General features: G+C 39.8%; 2 protein-coding genes across 2 annotated transcripts in view; one reads left to right on the top strand and one right to left on the bottom strand.

Moving 5' to 3' along the window:
- The window catches only part of LOC136879389 (glutathione S-transferase-like), a 363810-nt gene that overhangs the window by 270577 nt on the left and 77546 nt on the right, over positions 1-15687 (top strand). The gene's annotated exons all lie outside the window — the stretch shown is intronic.
- The window catches only part of LOC136879037 (glutathione S-transferase-like), a 36952-nt gene continuing 31091 nt past the window's right edge, over positions 9827-15687 (bottom strand). Inside the window, exon 4 of the mRNA XM_067152769.2 lies at positions 9827-10038. Within this exon, the coding sequence (XP_067008870.2) occupies positions 9871-10038 (168 nt within the window). The 3' untranslated portion in view covers positions 9827-9870. The remainder of the gene's footprint in view (positions 10039-15687) is intronic.

Genomic DNA, 15687 nt, shown 5'->3' with positions numbered 1-15687 from the left:
GTACGAATCGAGAGTTCCTCGCGAAACGCGATCGACACGAAAATATGAGACAATGGAACGTCTCTCCTGCACTTTCTACACTGCGGCTAATTATCGCCGTCTATATATTGGTAGTGAACTTTGCGATAATATAATCTGCAATTAACTCTGCATCAGTTACTTTATTCTACTGCACAACTGAAACACTGTTTATTGGTCTTATTAACCATACTCTGTTAATGATATATTCACGTGGCAACTTTTAAGTACAATTCTCGGAGCACATCGAACAACGTCCACCTCACGTCAGTATCCACGATCAGAATTACACTTCTACACTGTCCAAACTGCCCGATCAGAGTGACGCTCTCCAGAGCTTGGGGTGCTAAGGAAGCGTAGGTAACGCCGTTGCAACTATGGGATTCCCGCTTGCCTAAACAAACCACCAATCAGAATGCTTGCCATTTATAATGACACAATATCAATTATAACAGATCAACAAAACACAGTTCAAATAATATCAAATCTCTTCCTATAATTTTTATACCGTATTCCTGATTATATTTCACTTATAGACCTGTGGAAATCCGTCAAATAACAGAATTTATCTCAAGCAACTGTACACGTTGGTCAACCTGGCATTATGACTTCGCGCGATGTAGACTCCATATTTGCCAAATCCTCACGTTCTCATTGGCTGAATATATCGCTTGGTCAGCATCTTGTACACGTGCCGATGTGTGCCAACTCCTAGTGACGCTAAGTCATTCTCACGGTCTCGAGGAAGTATTGGGCAATATCCAGCGACTTGATGGCTCCATAAACTTCCGGTCTCAGCTATCCTGCGATTCCTTACTTTACCATATCCGACTGCAATTCATTTCAATAAAATTAACATATTATGTCAAATAATAATCCGAGTATATCTTATGGGCCGGCAGGATACGGCTCAATAGGAAAAGTAGATTCTGCATACAAGAAAATCAAGGAAACCTTTCTAGAAAGGAAATCTAGGTGTATGAATATTAAGAGCTCAGATGGAAGGCCACTTCTAAGGAAAGAAGACAAAGCAGAAAGAGGGTAGGAACATATTCAACAGTTGTATCAAGGTGAGGATGTACATGTTTTGGTTCTGGAACAAGAAGAGGCTGTTGATGTTGATGAAATGGGAGACCCAATTTTGAGGTCAGAATTTGACAGAGCTGTGAGAAACCTAAATAGGAACAAGACACCTGGAATTGATGACATTCCCTCTGAATTACTGACTGCCTTAGCAGAAACCAGCATGGCAAGGTTATTCCATTTAATGCGTAAGATGTATGAGACAGGAGAAGTGCCATCCGATTTTGGGAAGAATGTTGTTATACCTGTTCCTCAGAAAGCCGGTGCTGACAAGTGTGAAAACTTCCGCACCATTAGTTTAGTATCTCATGCCTGTAAAATTTTAACACCTATTATTTACATAAGAATGTAAAAGAAGTTGAAGCTGAGTTGGGAGAAGATCAATTTGGCTTCAGAAGAAATGTAGGAACACAAGAAACAATGCTGACTTTACGTCTGATCTTAGAGAATCGAATTAAGAAGGTCAATCTCACGTACATGGCGTTCGTAGAACTAGAAAAGGCGTACGATAATGTTGATTGGACCAAGCTATTTAAGATTCTGAAGGTGATTGAGTTCAGATATTGAGAGCGAAGAATTATCTACAATCTGTATAAAAATCAGTCTGCAGTGATAAGAACCGAGGCCTTTGAAAAAGAAGCAGCAATTTTGAAAAGTGTGAGGCAAGGCTGCATATTGTCCCCCCTCCTTTTCAATGTTTACATAGAACAGGCAGTAAAGGAAATCAAAGAGAGATTTGGAAAGGGAATCACAATCCAGAGAAAGAAAATGAAAACCTTGAGATTTGCCGATGATATTGCTATTTTATCTGAAACTGCAGAAGATCTCGCGAAGTTGCTGAATGGTAAGGACGAAGTCTTGGGTAAGGAGTACAAGATGAAAATAAATAAGTTCAACACAAAAGTAAAGGAGTGCAGTCGAACGAAGGCAGGAAATATTAGATTAGGAAAGGAAGTCTTAAAGGAAGTAGATGAATATTGTTATTTCGGTAGTAAAATAACTAATGATGACGGAAGAAAGGAGGGCATAAAATGCAGGTTAGCACAAGCAAGGAAGATCTTTCTTAAGAAAAGAAATTTGCTCACTTCAAACATTGATATCGGAATTAGAAATATGTTTTTGAAGACTTTCGTGTGGAGCGTGGCATTGTATGGAAGTGAAACATGGACGATAACTAGCTCAGAAAGAAATAGAATAGAAGGTTTTGAAATGTGGTGTTACAGAAGAATGCTGAAGGTGAGATGGATAGATCGAATCACGAAAGAAAATATACTGAATGGAATTGGTGAGAGGAGATCGATTTGGCTAAATTTGACGAGAAGAAGGGATAGAATTATATGACACATCTTAAGACACCGAGGACTTGCTCAGTTGGTTTATGAAGGAAGTGTAGGCGGTAATAACGGGAGGGATAGACCAAGGTATGAACATGAGAAGCAGATTAAAGCAGATGTACGATGCAATAGTTGCGTACGATTGAAAATGTTAGCACATGATAGGGTGGCATGGAAAACTGCATCAAACCAGTCTATGGACCTATGACTCAAACAACAACAGTGTTTCATGGTCTTTCTCGTGAATTTTTCTAGTCCTTGTGTTGTCCTAGATCCACTCCTCTAGATCACTTTGACCTTGGTTCGCTCAGATTCCCATCGCTTCCCAGTCCTGTTCCTTGTGATTTGGTCGAGGCCTACTCTAAGTGTTTGAGTGATTTCACGTTGGGATGGTCTCTAGGCTTTCTTGTGGTAGTGCTGGCAAAAAACACTGTGTTTGCGGTGTCCTGCCGTCACTTGTTTCGTTGTCCTTGTGTTCGAATATCAGTATGCCACAATACAAACTTTACTGAAAAAAGGAAGGGTACGTACTGTATAATGATAAGATTAATGGGGATATTCTAAAGACAATGGGTTAGGAAATGGTACAATATCTGAAATAATTTGATTATTGTTTGGTCGAAGGAGCTATACCAAATGAATAAAGAGTTGCTATAGTAGTCCCTGTGTATAAAGGAAAGGGTGGTAGACATAAAGCTTAAAATTACAGGCCAGTCAGTTTGACATGCATTGCATGTAAGGCCTGGGAAAGCATTCTTTCTGATTATATTAGACATGTTTGCGAAATTAATAACTGGTTCGATAGAAGGCAGATTGGGTTTAGGAAAGGTTATTCCACTGAAGCTCAACTTGTAGGATTCCAGCAAGATATAGGAGATATCCTGGATTCAGGAGGTCAAATGGACTATATCGCGATTGACCTATGTAAGGCATTTGATAGGGTAGATCATTGCAGACTTCTGGCAAATATGCGTGCAATTGGACTAGACAAAAGAATGACTGCATAGGTGGCTATATTTCTAGAAAATAGATCTCAGAGAAATGAATTAGTCTACTCTGTAATAATTAAGAGGGGAATTCGTCAAGGCAGTATTATTGGACTTCTATGTTTTCTTATATATATATGATATGAGTAAAGACGTGGAATCAGAGATAAGACTCTTTGCGGATGTTATTCTGTATAGAGTAATAAATAAGTTGCAAGATTGTGAGAAACTGCAAAATGACCTCGATAATGTTGCGAGATTACGGTAATAAACGAGGTTAAAAGTCAGGTTGTGAGTTTCACAAATAGAAAAAGTCCTCTCAGTTTTAATTACTGCTTTGATGGGGTGAAAGTTTATTTTGGGGACCACTGTAAGCACCTAGGTGTTAATATAAGTAAGTGTCTTCATTGGGGTAATCACATAAATGTGATTGTAAATAAAGGGCACAGTTCTCAGCACATGGTTATGAGTGTTTTTAGGGGTTGTAGTAAAGATGTAAAGGATAGGGTATATAAGTCCCTGGTGAGACCCCAACTAGGGTATGGTTCCAGTGTACTGGGCCCTCACCAGGATTACTTGATTCAAGAACTGGAAAAAATCCAAAGGAAAGCAGCTCGACTTGTTCTGGGAGATTTCCGACAAAAGAGTAGCATTAGAAAAGTGTTGCAAAGTTTGGGCAGGGAAGATTTGGGAGAAAGGCGACGAGCTACTCGACTAAGCGGTATGTTCCGAGCTGTCAATGGAGAGATGGCGTAGAGTGATATTAGTAGACGAATAACTTTGTGTGGTGTCTTTAAAAGTAGGAAAGATCACAATATGAAGATAAAGTTGGAATTCAAGAGGACAAATAGTGGCAAATATTCGTTTATAGGAACAGGAGTTAGGGATTGAAATAATTTACCAAGGGAGATGTCCGGCTCCATGGCTAAATGGTTAGCGTGCTGGCGTTTGGCCACAGGGGTCCCGGGTTCGATTCCCGGTAGGGTCGGGAATTTTAACCATCATTGGTTAATTTCGCTGGCACGAGGGCTGGGTGTATATGTCGTCTTCATCATCATTTCATCCTCATCACGACGCGCAGGTCGCCTACGGGAGTCAAATCAAAAGACCTGCACCTGGCGAGCAGAACATGTCCTCGGACACTCCCGGCACTAAATGCCATACGCCATTTCATTTCACCAAGGGAGATGTTCAATAAATATCCAATTTCTTTAAAATCATTTAAGAAAATGCTAGGAAAACAACAGATAGGGAATCTGCCACCTGGGTGACTGACCTACATGTAGATCAGTGTTGATAGATTGATTGATTGATTGATTGTTCTATTGCTCAATTCATACCTCAATCAGCCATGTATTTCTCAGACATAATACAGCGCTTGTAAAGATATCAGTGACCTTAACCTATTAATCTATGATTTTCAAAATGCCGTACAAACTGTGGAAGTTTGTTCCTTTTATGGCAAAAAATATTGCATTTAAATAAATGAATGTGTAAAATGCTCGCACTGTTAAATATCACTCTTTCAATCTTGGAATAGACGGATACGAAGATAGTGAATCCACCATTGAGGTCTTGTAAGTCTTGCGGAAGTGGCTCCGAATTCACAACGATAGGAACACCACGTATCGTATTCATCCAGGTACTTCTTTGAGACTGATGACTCCAGTTCGCAACGGTCAGCAGATAACTTCATCAGTTCCTCGAACAGGCAGATAATATCATGGATAAACCACAACAAGGAATGTTTCAGCAAAGAGACGTACGACATTTGTTTCTACTGCGGGATGGATTCGGCCAAGGCCAACTACAATAAATCAGACCTAAATGCAGCTATCGATATTAGCTAAAATGATGCCACGTTCGGTTTGTTGAAATGTAAACATGAACATGTACGAAGCATCAGTTTAGTTCTTTCTGTTGGTTTGGTCTGATTATGAAACGTTAGTGTGGTAATGTTTTTATTGAATTTAGTTTTAAAACTAACCTGATATATTAGGACGTGTCGATCGTGTTGTGTTCCGGGATGTAATACATATTAAAGCAGATGCACTTGTACTCGTCGTGATGATTTCGTAGTTACAAACAATTCATTCGGATTCGTTAAAATATTCGAGGATGAATTTGCCATTAGAGTAGATGTTTTCCGTGTACTTGAGGGGCTGTTTTCTTTTTCGGATAAGGCCAAAATTCTGTGTTGGTGCCTATCCTAGTACACTTCCCAATTACTATACATTTTGAGGTTTTTAAAAGTGAAGTTATGTCAAGTGATAAAGCTGTTTGTTTTCACTGTGAATGAAGATTCATTATCTTTGTTAAATTAGAGGACAAAGTTTCAACTGATATGCTGTCGCTTACAGTGAGTATTTACGTGGCCAACTATTTGAGTGTTAATGTGCTTTATACGAAAATGCGTATGCCACTGGAGAAATTCAAATCGATTCTCCTATTGAGAGACAAAGATTATCTGGTGTGTAACGGATGGAGTATGACAGTTAGGTGAATCATTATTAGAATTACTGTTATGACATAATTGAAACTCGTAGCAGAGTTATGTTCCTAATACATTTCTTGAACGAGGTAGGCTATTATATTTACTGTAAAAGCGTATAGTAGTAGAAATGGCTTTCAAATAAATGTATTTCTAAAACAAGTGTTGATTTATGGGAAGTAGAAATACGGATTGGAATAATTTGGCAATGGTGCCTGCTACTATATCTACAACAGTTCGATAATTTTCCTACTTCGTTTAAATCATTCAAGAAGAGAATGGGTAAACAACTGATAGGTAATCCGCCACTTGATGACAGCCCTAAATTCAGATCACCCTGATTGATTGAACTGAAACTGCCACTCTTTGAAACGCATCAAATATTCTCCAGGACTGTTATTTTAGAATGCAATCCTATCTTACCTATTTCTTAGACCATACCAGTTCACAGAAGAGACTTTTATTTTTTATTTTCCAAATAATGCTTATCTAAATATATGTCTAAATAGTATTGGTTTTAATACCCCAAGGAAAGCATCCGTGAATGAAAATAGTAAACTGCTTTAAGAATCAGAAATGTAGCGTGTGTACTGACGTAGAAAGGATGAAAAGTATTGCGTATGACATAAATTAGAGTAGACGACTGGCGGTTTTTTCTTCAATGTCATATCCTCGAAATAAGATATTATTGACGTTCCCTGCTATAATTATTCAACTGGTAAACCATATAACCTCATAAATTTACATTTAACATGTAATGCAAGAGCTTGAGAGAATTCTAGTGATACAGTTAGTGTTCAATATCGCTGATGTAACAATGTCATTGGTATTGTTGGGATATCAGAAGAATGCACATGCCCGATGAGACACGGGGCGAAGGGGTTTTCACCAGCAGAGCCAGTGACGCAATGGTTACCATACCAACTCCGCTACTACCCAGGCGACTACATATTATCTTTTACTGGCAACTCTTCGCTCTTGTCAGTTGTAATCCAGCAAACTGCAAAGTGTGAGTCAATGTTTTCGTGCAGCAGATAAGAGCCGATCTGCCTGGACAGAACAGGAAGTTTGTGCTTGCAGGCCACATTCCTCATTCTTGCATTCTTCTCATCTCTACACAGTACACAAATAGGCCTCTGCGTTACAAGTGTCTAGTGTTGAGATTTAGTTTAAAATGCTCTATAGCTTCAGATGGGTCTCCATGTTTTGTTATTTTATCTTAACACGATATATTTAAATTTGTAAAATTATAACTTAAAAATTCAAATCGATATTCAGAAGGTTATGTTTATGTATCACAGGTTTGTTTACATTCAACCGATGCGTCGGCCATGTTGATTTTGTATTAAGGTCTGATACTATTGTACTATCCGCGAAACTTTTAATGACACTTCGTTTTACAGGGGTGAGGAGTAAGGAGGGAGTTACAACGGTTCCGGTAATACTGCCAACTGAATGGAAATGAATTCTGAAGATGAGACATGTGTAGAATCTCTTGGAGGTGGAAAATGTTTGTAGAAGATTTTATTTGTAAATCTTTTAAGTAATACTTACTGTATGATCTGGAGTGTTGTGCTAGAATATTTTATTCGTATTCCATTTAGCTACCTAACCTGTATAGTGTAACTACTAGATTATTGTCCTATATTGACTGGAACAATCCAGAAAGGTTGTGACGCGGATTTTTAGAACAGGGTGTGTCGGTCTTTGTCAGTTATGGATTCTAGAAATATGTCCTTTCTATTCTGGAAAATGGAAGGTTCGCGATTGGTGTGCTCGAGAAAGTTGCTTAAACATCGCGACCGAAGAAAGAGTTGTGATTGGTGAATCTGGGTGGCGATGGGCAAGCTCCTGCGTTCTGATTGGTTACTCCAAGGCCATACTTTCCTTTTTAAAGGGAGCGAGGCAGCATTTCGTGGCCTGTCTGTCTTTGGTCTGTCCTTCGTTCTCTCGTCTGCCGTCGGCGACTCCTCGCTTTCAGCATAGGCTGTCTTAGGGTAAGCACTGTTGTTTTCAGTCCCGTTTTGATTTGAATTTAATTTTCGTTGGTGTATCACGCAGGAGATCGCCCTAGTCGCCACTCTGTGGTTCAGATGTTTTTCAAAGCACGTTTAGTTTCACTCTAAATTGTAATAGCATATTGTATTTCATCTTACCTTCAAAATTGTACTTGTAGAATTTAATTTGTGCTGAAATGTATTTGCTTAAATCTTTGGACTTAAGGCAAAGCTCTTGTCAAGGAACATCTAATTTGTATTTGTCAAAGAACGTCTAATTGTGTGTCGTGTGTATCTAGATTTTGTGCACAGCTGAATTTGTTCGGAAGTTAATTTGTATTGTCGATTTTTGAAAATAATATTTTGAAAACAAGAGATCACTGTTGGCTTTTCGGAAAACCGCAACTTTCGCATCCATAGACCTTTGGTTGGTTCCCGGTCCCGTTCCACGTCCCTTGTTTTATTTTCGTCAAGTTGCCCTCACTGATATTTACTTGTGTCGTTTTCGCCGCAGTTCTGCGCAGTTCATCGTATGTTTATTGTGCATGTAGTGTTTAAGCTACCGTGTAATTGTATTTATTTTCCTCCCTTTTAACTGTGTTTGATGTAGCCGCTGAAGTAACGGTGGATCCAATATACAACGGGTTACATATTGGATCCACTGTTTTAACTGTACTTTATTATCACTTGTAATGTTAACCCAGCAGTAAGCTCAACTTATAGTCTTGAAAGCCGTAGTGTTAAGCACTGGAAGTACTTAAGTCGTGTGTGATGATGATGCTGGTTAAACTAGTAGAATTTCTTGTTCTTGTAATATTGTCTTTCCATGGAATTGCTTGTTGTTAGGTTTTAACTTAAGTCTATTATCACTTGTAATGTCAAGCTAGAAGTAAGCTCTACGATTTATTGTATCCGGCCCCATCGTGTAGGGGTAGCTTGTCTGCCTCTTACCTGAAGGCCCCGGGTTCATTTCCCGGCCAGGTCAGCGATTTCTACCTGGATCTGAGGGCTGGTTCTAGGTCCGCTCAGCCTTCGTGATTACAAGTGAGGAGCTATTGACGGTGAGCTAGCGGCCCCGGTCTAGAAAGCCAAGAATAACAGCTGAGAGGATCCGCCGTGATGACTACACGATACCTCGTAATCTGCAGGCCTCCGGGCTGAGCAGCGGTCGCTTGGTAGGCCAAGGCTCATCAGGAGTGTAGTGCCATGGGGTTAGTTAGTTCTAGTATTGTAAGCCGTAGTGGAAATACTTTAGTTGTGTGTGAATTTGTATACAATGATGTTAGATTTAGAATGTTAAATTAGTAGTATTGCTTGTAACATTTTGTTTCCACGGAATTGCTTGTTGTTGTTGTTGTTGTTGTGTCATTATGTTATAACTTAATTATCACACTACTGTAAGTGACCATTGCCACCGGAATATTTCCCAATAGCGATGTATTTGTTAATAATAATAAATAGTGCTAGAAACACAAGAGATGTGAACCACAACATCTTCGAGTGCAGAATAACTATCCCCTATCACAGAGAATTGTTTCATACCCTTGTGCACATTCCTGTTACCTACGTGTATACAGTGCAATTGACAAGTACTTGACGCAAACTGGTGTAAATATCTAAAGTAACAGATGTGTTTATTTCAAGTGTGTTTTTAAATTTTCTTATATGTTCTGTTCTAGTCATTTCTGTCATTTTTGTATTTTACATTGTTGTCCAAATTATTTTTTTCTGTTTTCTGTAACATTTTACTCATTGTGCATTCTTGATGGCCAAACGTCCTAGGGACGAAGATCACAGTGAAGGAAGAAAACAAGTCCCAATACATCTAGCATCGTGCCTAACTTGCACAACATTAAAATAAACACCCTCTACAATTAAATGAAACAGAACGGGATTACTATTTTTATTAAAACAAAATAATTTACAAAAGATAATTTATTACGTAAATAATGTATACATGACTACCACTGAGTGACTGGCCTCTTGGCGATCCAAGCTTTGATGGCGGGTAGAGCGTTCACCTTGTCGTAGACAACCTTAAGGTTGGGGTAGTCATCAGTCGGGAGCTTGCCGAGAACCACTCCCCAGGTGTCGTTCACGCTGGCGAAGTATAGGTCGGCCCACGTGAGCTGCAAAAAATACAGTGCCGACCATTAACATTCTGCTTGACACAAACACAAAAAATATTGACGAAGACTTTGGATTCTACTGGGAACGAACATCAGACAGTGACCACTTGACGCTTAGCTCTCGTCCTGTGCGGTTGTCCACTGACAGTGCTGCTAGTGCGTGATTCATCGCTCAACTCGGAGCGAGTTTAACCTGAACAGTGAAATAAGCCGCACCTTACATTAATATTAGTGTCTGACTGAGCTTAACAGAGAACAGGGAGCGTGCTCCCTTTAAACTGAACTATGGCAACCACATCAGGTGGCTCTAGTGATTTACTACTAATTTAACATTCTAAATCCAGCATCATCATATACAAATTTTCACACAACTTAAGTATTTCCAGTGCTTAACACTACGGCTTACAATGCTGTGGATTACGCCTAAGAATTGCCACCTATATCATCACAAGCTCTTAGCTCTCATCGACCTGTTTCCACTTCGCAAAGAAGTACTACGCCTGTACCCGTTCGAGTTCCGTACCCGTTCGAGTTCCGTACTCCCCGACATTTCAACGTACAGCTATTCGACCACCACGACAACTAGTTCATAGTTCTTGGAAGACCTTTTATAATGGACAACGCACTCCAGTTGGTTCACCGATATCGTTTAACCCTTAGAGACCAGTTCTTTCAGCAGCAAGCATTGCAGTTGTGAACACGTTTGTTGAGCTTTTTTCGACTGCTATTTTATCGACTGATCCGGAGTTACTCCTAATAACATTCGTGAGGTAATCACAACTATTTTATTGCAGAAACATAATGGCGGTTCGCCGTAACGGACAGTGCGTGATGCAGTGGAACTGTCGTTCCATTCAGTCAAATAAATACAGTCTATAAGCAGTGTCATGAGAATATTGTGTGTCAGACTGTGCGGCATAAGAGATTTGTCTGCATTCAGATACTGACTTTCGACTACCTGGATATAACTTTCTCTGCATTCCCTGTGCAGACAGATATAGCGTAGCTGTATTCTTATTAAACAATCATTACTATAGCACTTGATCTGTCCGGCTGAAGTTTAGAAGCATATGCTTTCAAATTACTCTTTCAGTGTATCACTTGCCGTCATGTCTATATACCGCCCCCCCTCCCCCCGGATGATAGCACCACCAAGAAAGATTTTTCTAAACTTTTATCACAACTTGGTCTTGGGTGACTTCAATGCTCATCATACCAGCTGGGGATACATATCCTGCGGTTCTATTGCTACTTATTTGTTGGAAGAACTGGATGAAAATAATTTCGTTTCCTTGAATGATGGATCACGCACTCGTGTGACGCTCTCATCTCAGGAACCTTCTGCTGTCGATCTCTCTCTTGTCTCTGGATATTGGCTGGCAAGCCCTAGATGACACTCTCCGTTGTTGTTATATTTTAAACGCACGCCTCTCCTGTCACTCAAGATTCTCATCACCCATCGCTGGAACACTCGGAAAGTAAACTGGGAATATTATCGTGAGTGTATAATGGAAATTTCCACCGAATAGAACAACCTAGATAAAGAGTATACTTCTTTTTGTGATTGTTTGATTCTTGCTGCTAGTCTTACTATCCCACAAAATAAACTATTTCTTCCTGGAGGAAAACTAAAGTTACTCCTTGGTGGAACTCAAAGTGCCAGACTGTAAATAAATTAGAGACTTAAAGCTCTCCAGACTTACAAAATTCCTTCAACTGAAGCTTATTTTCTACTCGTCCGCCAAGCCCAAGCTAGAGCCAAGCAGTTGTTGAAGTACAAAAAACGTCAAGCCGGAGACAATTGTGTAGAACTATTTCTCAATCAACACCTACTGCTACCGTGTGGAACAATATCAGACGTCTTCGAGGATACGTCACCTCATACCATCCTAAAACAGCGTGCTCTCTACCACTAAAGAAATAACTTTTAAAGAAATTCGCTCCTCCTTAAGTCAACCCGGCATTCCCAGCTTCTCACGATACATCCGACCATGATCTCTTACATCCTTTCAACATGGACGAACTGTTCAATACTCTCAAAACAAGCTCAAATATCTCTCCAGGCCCTGATAATATACACTATCCAATGCTTTTGCACATGTCTCCAGTTGGACACTAAAGGCTTTTGAACCTGTTGAACAGAATGTGGACAGAACGTCTCTATATCCACATTTATCCAAACAAATCCGTCTGACCCCTATCCTAAAACCTGGTAAGAACCCTCGTTTATCACCTTATTATCGAACGCTCTGACTATCGGCTTACATACTGAAGACATTGGAATGAATGATAAAACATCGACTGGAATGGTGGCTGGAACATCATCGCCTCCTGCCGGACCGTCAATTAGGCTTCAGACGAGGGAAAGGAACCACGGACACCCTAGTTAATCTTATTACAGATGTCAAATTGGGCCTAACAAACAACGCTTACGTTCTTGTGCTTTAGACAGACGTCCCTGTAGCGTATGACACTGTTATTCTTCCAGTCTTAGCATCGAAAATGTGTGCTCTTGGAGGCCCTGCACTTTTTGTTAAAAACCTTTACTCGCCATGGCGGGTCAATCATGAGTGCATGCATCCCCGGCAGCCTTGCTTATATTAACGACAAGGAATACAAATCTGTTCTTGCACCTTTTTCTGATTTAAATTATTTGAGAAATTATATTTTGGGCACTTTAGATATAGGGTCATATTATGTCATGATCTGGCTAACGAATTACTTTGATGTCTCAGGGCATGTGTTATGAGGTAGTATCTATCTATCTATCTATCTATCTATCTATCTATCTATCTATCTATCTATCTATCTATCTATCTATCTATCTATCTATCTATCTATCTATCTATCTATCTATCTATCTATCTATCTATCTATATATATATATATATAAAATAAGAGTTTTGTCTGTACATTGCTCAGAATTTAAAAAGGATGGTATTTCTGTATCAGTCGTGTCCACAGTAACCAGGAAATACACTTTTTAATTTTCCGTAATTTATGTCTGTCTGTCTGTCTGTCTGTCTGTCTGTCTGTCTGTCTGTCTGTCTGTCTGTCTGTCTGTCTGTCTGTCTGTATGTATGTATGTATGTATGTACGCATGTGTGTATGTATGTACACGCATCACGAAAAAACGGCTGAATGGAATATGAAAATCGGTAATCAAAGTCGGGGAATAAGTCGCTACAATCTAGGCCATAAATAATTTTATTCATGCTGAGTGAAATGGTAGTTTAGGGGAAGGCCTAAAATTTTATTCTCAAATATTTGTTATTAGTGGCCGTATCGATAAATACTACATAACTAAAGTTAGTACACAGTATTACAATTCCGATCATTTATGTCTTATATATTGTTACTACCGGCTATGATTACAGATATATTCACAAATTTGGATTTTTGTTACTAAGTCTATCTCAGCGCCGAGTCACGAGAAAATCGGTAAATATAAATTAATGAAAATCGGTATGTGAAGTCGGAGAATAATGAACTGCAGTCTACACTATAAATAATTTCATAAGACCCCATAATATCACAGAGTCGAAAGAAAACTAAATGTGAACGCCTACAATATAGAAAGCTCATGAAATTGATCAACAATAACATTACATTGACCACTGTTTATTGTGACGTACGTTGTATCTTCTGTTGCCACTCATCTCCCATAGATAGGATTACTGATGGGTACCGGGTATTTTTTAAAATTTGCCTTACGTCGCACTGAAACAGATAGGTCGTGAAGGAAGCGGCTTTAGCCTTAATTAAGGTACAGCCCCAGCATTTGCCTGGTGTGAAAAAGGGAAACTACGGAATACCATCTTCAGGGCTGCCGACAGTGGGGTTCTAAATCCACTATCTCCCGGATGCAAGATCACAGTGGATATTTAACGGAATAAGGGCAGAGGAGTGTTCACGGCTGTCTGCGGCCTGGTCATTCCAGCTCTGGAACTTTGGACTGTTAGGTCGGCACCGTAGTACTGTTCGTTAAATGAGAAAATGTGCGGTTTTTCATTTGATCGATTGTTTTATATGATAGCATTGCTTTTAATCGTTACATTCCTACTGGCGTTTTTGTAATGACGTATGTTGACTTCAGTTAGGAAAATCTCGTAGCTAATCACGGGTACACCAGCCAGTCATCAATAAACGTTAACAAGAGTACGTGTTCTTGTTTACAGCAGGACAAAACACAGCGTACATTGCTGACGTATTTCGAGGTTATCAGTCAATGCAACATGGGCGGCTTCATTATCCCACCTCATGTATGCTTAACAAAGAACGTAAGTCTCACTCCATAGGACAAGAAACAGACAAATTCACTACTCATTCCCCAGATGTAATTCGGCAGGTAAAGGTCCTGCCTCTGGCCCGAATCCAGCAACACAGAAATCCACTTCACGGAAACTGGGGATGTCAATTAGAACAGTAATATCAGCCAAGATTTGAATTTAAAAGAGAGAGAATAAAACCATACCTAAGAAAGGGCAGTAATGTACCCTTTCCGGAATTGATCACTTTTCCCCACCTTCTTATATGACAGTACAGTCGCTCCAAATAGAATGGGCGCATGGTATTGTCTAAGTTCCTCGTGTTAAAAGCTGTTCTGCATGTCGAACATTGAAAGTATAGCTTCCTTCTTAACTCGCAGCTACACGTTCTCAGAAACAACTGAACCCATAGATATAAGTCATGAGCAGGGTTAGGATTTTTAGGTGCGCACCTTTTTTGTTGTATGTATGTTCAGTCAGTCAGCGATGCCGCTGGTGGGATCCTCAACAGCTCTGCCATCAGCTGTCATAGATGGCCTAGGCATCACTGAAGAGGCGTACTAGGGAAATGAGGAGTGAGGTAGTTTCCCGTTGCTTTCCTCACCGAGCCGAGTTGCTATTACATATCAGTCTGCCAAGCCCACTGAAATGCACGCACCAACCGGCCCTATGAGCAACATTTTCACACCATCATAGCAAGGACTGGCTGCATAAGGATTGGCATTACTAGCATCGCTCATACCTCAGTCACTTTCATATTGTCAAAGCCAAGGATAAGACAGAGACAGATCTATAAAAGTAACAAAATTGCTCTAGCCCATGCCAGAAGACATAGTGCACTGTAAACACTAGGTCCTGCCAGCAAAGGCATACCTTTTTTGTTAAGGTAAATTAAAGCTGTTAGGAAAGATATCACATCGTGAAATTTTGTTTCTAGTTGCGAAAAGAGGCATTTTCACGCACCTTTTCCTTTTTTTGGGGGGTCTTTATCACTTTTTACCCCAACCATGCTCATAATCCCCTGTTGCCCCATTTTTCGTTTGAGTTTAATTCCAATTTATGCTATAAAATTTCTAATCAATATAAAATATTTAACTTTCAATTAACGTCTCCTCACCTTGCTGTGTACGTGCGAATATTAAGCCTACCTCTCTCAGTCAACACAGCGCGTGACTTGAAAGCACACCTGCAGCAATGGAAAATAATTGTGTGTTCGACAAAACCTCTTCCTCTCGCTTTACCACTATAATGTAGCCCGCAATAAAACAATTGAAAATGAGTGATTCTATCCCACCAGAATCAGTAGCCTGCTGTACGTGAATGTGAGTTTGTTACCGTGAGAGACGTCATCTGTTCGCATGGAGGCGGAGGCTGGTGGCGC

This window comes from Anabrus simplex, chromosome 8 (genome assembly GCF_040414725.1).
Source record: "Anabrus simplex isolate iqAnaSimp1 chromosome 8, ASM4041472v1, whole genome shotgun sequence".
Taxonomy (NCBI): domain Eukaryota; kingdom Metazoa; phylum Arthropoda; class Insecta; order Orthoptera; family Tettigoniidae; genus Anabrus; species Anabrus simplex.
Note: the sequence above shows the minus strand (reverse complement) of the source record. Positions and strands in the feature narration are given on the sequence as shown.